The 8,549-nt window shown below is 33.7% G+C and overlaps 1 protein-coding gene across 2 annotated transcripts; it reads left to right on the top strand.

The window, feature by feature from the left end:
• Positions 1–2,267: 2,267 nt before the first annotated feature.
• LOC111637266 (elongation of very long chain fatty acids protein 6-like) lies at positions 2,268–3,856 on the top strand. Of its 2 annotated transcripts, none has more exons than XM_023382719.1 (2): positions 2,268–2,378; positions 2,992–3,856. In XM_023382719.1, coding segments are annotated over exons 1-2 (813 nt in total). In that variant the 5' UTR covers positions 2,268–2,376; the 3' UTR covers positions 3,803–3,856. The 2 variants fall into 2 exon arrangements, with proteins under 2 accessions (XP_023238487.1, XP_023238488.1); XM_023382720.1 differs by having other exon boundaries at positions 2,310–2,378; positions 2,978–3,856.
• The last annotated feature ends 4,693 nt before the right edge of the window (positions 3,857–8,549 follow it).

The following is an 8,549-nucleotide window of genomic DNA, read 5'->3' as shown; positions in this document are numbered from 1 at the left end:
AAAAAATTATAGTTTAAAACACTAAATTTCTGGTCCTCACATCGGTATGTGAAAATGGTGTACGACAATACAGTATTATAATAATTCTATAATTACGAAAGCTTCGTTCTGACAAGTACAGCGACAACTTGCGAATTCACGTTATATATCGGTTTCAATTTAAAAATTACAGCCCAATAATAATAGTTATTTACAATTTTAGACAAGAACTGTGTTTAAATAACTAACATTTAACTTATGTTTACAGTATGCATATAAGCATTTATATTTTGAGATCGATTTTAATTTGTTTCAATAATTTATTTTCAATTTATTGTGGCTTTTATTCACAATAGACATTTGTAGAATGTAGAAGTGCTCGGCAAGTTTGCCAACGTCAGCCGCCATTTTGACCTTGAAAGCAGCTGTTGCTGGACGTTTGCGGGACGTTTACAGGAGAAGTCGGGTTCCAGTAGGGTGTATACTAATTATAAAGAATTCTCAAACATTTTAAAACATGTTCGGACATTTGTGCTATTTATATAGGAGGTGACCAGAAAAACGGTCCAAAAGAAATACTTATTTAAAAATTTGGTAAATGGTAAATATTTAAAAACTTAAATAATCACCATCAAATTATCTTTATCGTTTTGTTTTTCTTGTGGTTACAACAAAAAAAAATTAAAAAGATAGCATAAGCACTGAAATAAGTTAAATCAGTGGTTTCCAACAAGTGTAAGGTTAGCACTGGTGTATATTGGGCCTAAAATCCGACTTCTGACACCAGTGTAAGTTTGCCGACGTTAAGGGGAGTACAGTTTATCTCGCATCAGAATGAGCCTAAGGGAAACCACGTATGTGGGCGGTTGCGAAGGAGGCAAATGAAGAACAAGTGTTTTACAAGAGAAAACACGTTTATTTGTTCGAATTCATGCTTACATCGATATTGGACAATTCCAAAATCTCGGTGTTCCTATGAAACACTGAAAGTATTGGTCGTAGCCCAGGTGGACGAGAAGGATCGCTGGACGATGCAGATGTTCGGTGTTAAGCTGCGGCCTCCTAGGTGATCGGCGGTAGCACACACACAATAGATAAAGCACAACTGTAGGCTTAGTCCAGAGGAGACTCTCCTTCGACTTTGAAGTTCCGACTTTTATAGTTTTTCCCCCGCTATTCGCATTTTGGATTGGTCCCTGTCCCATTCCTCGCTTACCGATTGGTCTCTTCTTTGTCTCCAGGTGCAAGACGAAACCTTTTCGGGTCGCAGGAAAGGTCCGATTCTCAAAAATACCTCTTTGTCGATTCTGCTCGGTGACTGTTTATAAAACAATAACACCTGCACTCATAACTCAGGCCGTTGTTTATACCATTTTTTGACGTCTAAGAATTTAACGATCATTTTCATCTTTCATCTATCAAAAATTCTCCTTTTTTTGTTCGAAAAGGTTTATCTCGGCCAACATTTTATAGACTAGCGAGTCAATGATTTACCTATTTATGAGCGCTCGTGTTAGAGTTTGTCTTCCGCTAAGACCTTGACAGATAGTTTGACACATACTCGAACGGTTCCGAGTCTCGTTGTTTACATCTTATGTCGCGCAAGAATGTCACAATTTACCCACACAAGAGTGTCGCAAAATATATTCCCGAGCTGCACCATAACACTTCTTACATGTACAGCAGTATACTTACTTATATTACTAAGGATGATACAACGAATATAACTAGATTGGGGTGCCTCTATTAGAAAAATGTTGAAAAATACTGATTTAAGTTCTGTTGAAACAAAGGCATAAGAACAAATTATTCAAGTGCAAAAAATTCCGAATTAAATAACTACAAGAAGTATAAATTACTGTTATGAAAAATAACCTTTCTTTCTAAAATAGTAAATAAATTACAGTATTTTTTAATATTATTATAAGAAAAATTATAACATATGATAGTATATAAGGAAAATTTTTCATTAAATAAATTCATAATAATTATTAATTAGCGCACAAAGACAACCAATCAATCACTTTACCAATTAATTTATACTGTTTATAGTAATTTAATCTTCGGCATATAATATTTTTTGATAAATTAATTCTAATGTTTTTAATATTCTCCCTTACAATTTCATCAATAAAATTTATAAACGTTAATCTGATAGGTGATTTCATATTTATTAGTGACTTATGTATAATAATAATAAACAAACAGACGCAAATAATAGAGGAATACGGAGAAAATAAGTATATTTAAAAAATAGTGATTTGTTTCTGTCTACAGATAAGAAATAAATACGCCTCTCCTTGCGTGTAGTTTCCCTGTATTCTTCCTGTTTTAAATCAGTAGTAGTTGTCTTCAGGACTTTGTAGATTAGTTTGCTTCGCAGTATAAATCGACGAAATGTAAGTAAATAATTTATTATTGCTTATTTAATCTCTTAAAACTTACAGCAATTTTTAAAAAATAATAAATTTATAATAGTGTTATTTTTAATTTGCAAATATTAAAAATGAAGTGATTACAGTAGAGCCTCGATTATCCGACCCAATTGGGGACTGGGGTTGGTCGGATAATTGAAAAGTCGGATAACCGAAAAGTATGAAAAAATTCATTATTAGTGTAGTATATTATTATATCCCATGTAATTAGTATATTAGTATATCGCTATTAACCTACTTCGCGTTGAATTTTCATCGATGTTAAGCCTAACAAAAATTTTTAAAAATAATAATCGTCGCTATTGTATCGTTAAAAATTAGAAAATTAAGCCTCGTTTAAATACTGGCTCCCTTTCATGGTCGAATGAGTGTTGCCAGCTAAAACACGTAAAAATAATATTAAAGTAGCCAAGAAATAGCCAAATATTGTAGCGCCACATCACTAGCGGACATTTGAAATTTGCCGACTAGGACGGTCGGTTAACCGAGGTGGCGGTTAATCGGGGGTCGGATAATCGAGGCTCTACTGTAATCAATTTTCAAAAATTAAGTTTTAATTTCAGTAATCATTATAAAGGATGAAGCGCTTTGTTATTACTGTACCAATTCCTCAACATTATGGATTTGAAACATATATTGACGTGGAAGATTTAAGACCTTATGCAGCCAAATATTGGCATTATTCTGTCTACCTTTCTATTATATACGTAGCTGTCATTCATTATCTCCAGCATTATATGAAGTATCGACCGGCATTCGATCTCAGAAGAGCTACAGTCTACTGGAATTGCGCTTTGGCACTCTTCAGTATTTGCTGCACGGTAAGAGGAATCACGGCACTAATATATGGCATAAAATACGTCCCTTTCTACTACATGATCTGTGATAACACAATTTATACTAGACACAAAGGATTTATGTTTTGGACTGCTTTATATCTCTTATCGAAGGTCGTGGAATTTGGAGATACTGTACTCATTGTTTTGCGCAAACGGAACTTGTTGTTTCTTCATTGGTACCATCATATGGCTACTCTGATTATAATTTGGTACGGGGCTTATAGAGAAATTACTTTTGGATATTTAATTTGTTACTTCAACGTTTTTGTTCATTCTTTTATGTATAGCTATTTCGCTTTGAAAGCGATGAATATAAAAATGCCTAAAAAGTTCGCCATGTTTATAACAACAATTCAAATATTGCAAATGGCTTGGGCAGTTTTAACATCTTGTTGGGTGTATTGGCTAATAATTAATAATTACGAATGTGATGTATCGAAAGAAGCATTGGATAATGTTTTTTTACTTGTTTCGTCATATTTGATTTTGTTCTGTAAATTGTTCTATGAGTCATATATAAAACGTTGTTCGCGAAAGAAAATCAATTAAGATCGTTTTATTTATAAATGTACAATTCTTGTAATAAGCACGGTGTTTGGAAAATGCAAATTAAATTTATAAAGATATTTTTAAAATTTATACTATTACTAGAGTTCTTAATTATTTGTTTTTATTAATAAACTAGCAGATAATGTCCGGCCAAAAAGTAAGAAGGATATACACTAAAATGAAAACTATATTACGAGTTTGGTCATTTCAGTTTTGTTAATGTTATCAGTTTTGTTAATATCACGAAGTATCAAGAAGAGCGAATCGGGAGGAGAGTGATGCGTTCAGATTTCATGAAAGTCTATATTTTCCTCAGAGTCCAAGAGAATAAGTATAATAAATTTCGTACATTTTTGAATAAAAGGTACAATTGGATAAAAGGTTCAGGAGTTAATAAGAGAGATGAAATCAGAGGAGAGGCGGGGGATTTAGGTTTTAGCGATATTAAACGGTATTTCCTTTGAGTACCAAAGAATAAGCAAGAATAATTGGCGAAGATCGACCAAAAAGCTATGAACAGAGAGAGACAAATGCTGTACTTAATTTTCTATATATGTATACATATACAGTAAGCGTCATAATCCTCCCAAAGTACGCAGGAGACCATTCTTGGTCTCCTGCGTACTTGGTTCAAAAAACCATTCTTTATAGAACTGGAAAATATTGTAAGACACATTTAGTAGAAAAAACTTTATATATATTTGCATACTTATATGTTTACGTATATAATTATAATATAATTATCCTAACAACGTAATTATTTTAGTTCCCATAATTGATGGATGCTTTCGGGGGAGCTACATAGTCAGACAAGCGAGGTTTAAGAAGGAACCGGACGTGTTCGATCGAGTTGAGATCGGGAGATTGAGGCGGCCACTCAAGCAAGCTAATATTTTGATCCCAAAGCCATAACATTGCACTCCTGGATGTATGTTTTGGATTATTACGTTGCCGATAAATGAAAGCGTTCCTATCAATATGGTAATAATCAACAGATTGTAGCAAATAATTGTCAAGTATTTCAGTTTAAATAACACTATCGATTCTATTAGGTATAGAACATAGCTCTCTGACCCAAAATAGGTAATACAGCTCCAGACCCGCAGATCGTAAGACTACCACCACCAAATTTCAATGTGCCTGTTATTTGTGGGCGGCATGTGCGAATATTTAAAGTACTCACTTCTATTCCTAAGCCTCTCTTTACCTGTGATAATATATCTCAACGCCCACTCTTTGTTAAACCATTCTTTCGTTCGTTCTCTGACTTACTTGACGGCTTGCCTCTACCGAACCTTATGATTCTTATAGTTCATAACTGATAAAACGCACCAAATGTAATTGAAACTGTCAAGTACGTGTGTTTATACAATAATAAGAGTATGAAATAAATAATCTGAGTTTAGTAATTAAATCGAAATATTTTAAGTTTATGTAGATTATACTTAGTCTACACTTTTATTGCACAGTGTCTACGGGTGTCTTCTCAGTGGCCGTGTCTTCGCTATTATATCACTCTACTTATTTCCATAGAAATTTAATATATTTAATATATATATTAACATATATAAAAACAAAGTGTTGAATTATATTCCTTAAACGTCACTTAATATAAAACCAACAGACCGCAACAGTGGAACAACTGTGCGTAATCAAATTTCTCGTGAAGAAAAAGGTTAAGCCTCCTGAAATTTTGAGAAGATTAAGTGGAGAACAAACGCTATTGCTAGCAAGATTGTACGAATGGTGTCGACAATATGGTGAAGGATGAGAGCTGGTGACAAATGAAGCACATGGACATGTTTCTCCAACTGTACTAACGCCAGTGAATATCGCACGAGTTGAGCAAGTTATTCCAGAGAACCGGCGAGTAAAGGCGGCTATACACGATGGGTTAATCCTCAAAGGAGTAACCATGCATGCCTGACCTTTATAATTCTTGGTAGTTTATGGGGAAAAATTTAACAGTTTTGGCGAAGTGTACCGACCACCGGAGTAGAATTGAAAAACCATTTGATTTTCCTGGCGCAGTGTCAGACTGCGCAGGCCGACCTAAACGTGTGTGAGAACAATGTCTCGTGAATGTTTGGAAGAATTATTTTCTATAACCTTATTAACTTTTATTATTTATAACCTAATAAATTAATTTTTCAGGTTATAAATTATTTTCGGATCAAAAATTTCTTGAGTAAATTAAAATTATAAATAATTTTAATATTTAGAAAACTTCTCAATTCATTTCTTCCGTTTTCATAAAACATCTCGATACTCTTTATCATTTTCTTCTACATTTTAAAAAATTTATTGTTTTAATATCCAAGTAAATTAAAACATGACAACTTAAAATAAGACAAAGTTTAATAAATTCTTTTTAATTATTAAATTATAAAATTAATTTGCGATAATAATGTTTACAATTTGTACTAATATCGGATGTGGTTGAGAATTATTAATATATATTCGTCTATAAAATTTAATCCATGAATTTTTTTGGTAGTAAAATCGACTTGCCATTGTCTTTCGCTGATAATTGATGCTTTTTAACATAATCTATAGCCCAAGATTTCTCTTGAAAAATTAATTTTGTGATCTGAAATAATTCCATTAAAAAATTATTCGTATGAAAAATTAATTTTGTGATCAGTGCTACCCAAACCACTACTACTACTATTTACACCATAGACTTCTATGCATACTTTTTTCCCGCGAGTTTTAATAGAATTTGTTGCCAATAAACATCAGTGGCGTAATAATAAACACAATGGCGTAGCGAACGTAACTGCACCCGGGCCGCGACACTATATTGGCGTCCCCTCCCCTCCAGAAACAAATTTTGTTTTTCTTGGAAACCATTTGGCTCCCCTCTGCCAGTGGCGCCCGGGGCAAGCTGCCCCACCCTCTGCTGAGAGGTTTTCTTCGTTTGTGAGCGATAGGAAATTCTGAAGTTCCTCAAGGCCAGGCAGCCTCAAAGAATTAACCCATCGTGTATAGCCGCCTTAACCGTGAGACACATAGCAGACGAAGTGTCCATTAGTGTCGGTAGTGTTGAGAAAATAATTCACGAGCACTTACTGTTCCGCAAGATGTGTTCCCCGACAGCTGACAGAAATGGGTACGCAAGGAGACTTGTGAACAGCTTCTGAATCGGTTTCCTATTGAAGTTGATTAGCTCCCAGCAATTATCATTTGTTTGGGCTCCTTAAAGATCACCTGGAGGAACGAAATTCCAGACAGATGATGAACTGCAGCAAGTTGTCCTGTGCTGGCTACGACATCAGCCCACTTTTTTCTACGAGAAAGGTATCAGGGACCTACCCTGCCTCTGGCAACAGTGTCTACATACAGATGAAAAGTATTTCGAAAAATTGACATAGTTTATACATCTTTTAAACATTCCTTCTGGTGTGTAAAAATAAAAGTCTCGTTTAACCTTGAACGACCTTTGTAATTTATGTACAGAGTATATTATGTATAAACTTTCTAAATTTCGTATACACTCCTGAATAAAAGGACCATTTTTTCGATCATGGACAAATATTAAGTTGAGATATGTCGATTTGAATACTTATAACTTCGAGTCGAAATGTCGTGATTTTAAAATATTCTAAATTATTAAGAGAATTACGTATCTCCCAAACTGTAAACGAAAAACAAAGAATTAGTTTCAAGACAACTACAGTACCGAATCACATTCTGCCGTAAATTTGCGAAAAGAAGAAACAATCAAAATTTTCAGAGCTTGGTGACCAACAATAGAAAAAAAAAACAATCGATTCAGGCATAATTCAGAAATCAGTGGAAATTGAAGGTGAAATACGATAGATTACCTTTTAATAACCTCCTAAACGAGTTACGTAACTTTTCCGGTCACATAGTTAAACTTGTATGTGGCGTCATCTGTTATGAGATTTTATTATAAAAATTTAGACACAGGAGTTACAGTGGTACCTCAGGATACGAACGCCCCAGCATACGAAATTTTCAGGATACGACATGAAATTCGAACATATTTTTGCTCCACGATACGAACAAAAACTCACCATACGACGTTACATTAGTTCGCATTTTTCATTTGTTTTCCTTACTACAGTTATTTTTTTAATGTATTACTTGGCTTTAATTTGAGTATGTTTTTCGCGTTAAAACGAATTATTTGGTTTTACATGTAATCGTATGGGGAAAGTTGATTCACCTTACGACATTTTCATGATACGATCTCAGTTTCGGAACGGATTAATTTCGTATCCTGAGGTACCACTGTATTAAGCTTCAAAATAGTACCCCTCCACTAACATCCAAACGTAAAGAAAAATCCTCAACTTTTATATTTCTCGATGTTTCAAAGTTCGAGTCCAAAAATTTAAAAATCTTGGAGTAGGGTCATTTTTTGACCCATCGCCATAATTTCTCTGTTATGTAGGCCTATAACAGCTGGGAAAATAAACGACCATAACGTTCCCTCAACTTTATTATGTTTGAAATCGACTTTTCTATTCTAATTTAAATACATTAAGTTAATTTAAATTAACATTTTAAAACTTCTATTTTAAACACAATTCTTTGCATTCACCCAATAGACTTAAATTTTTGAATCAGTTATTTGATAAATCAAAGCGAATTTTTCAATTTATGAGTGAAATTCCGAAAATACACAATCAAATTTCATTATAACAATGTGAAATATTAAGTTTGGTTTATTTGGTTATGGCAACGTAACAGGTGGGCGATCTGCCAAGGGGAGGAGTGC

Source organism: Centruroides sculpturatus, unplaced genomic scaffold, assembly GCF_000671375.1.
Source record: "Centruroides sculpturatus isolate CEXI.00-Female unplaced genomic scaffold, Cexi_2.0 scaffold1157, whole genome shotgun sequence".
Taxonomy (NCBI): domain Eukaryota; kingdom Metazoa; phylum Arthropoda; class Arachnida; order Scorpiones; family Buthidae; genus Centruroides; species Centruroides sculpturatus.
This window is presented reverse-complemented; position numbering and strand designations above follow the sequence as displayed.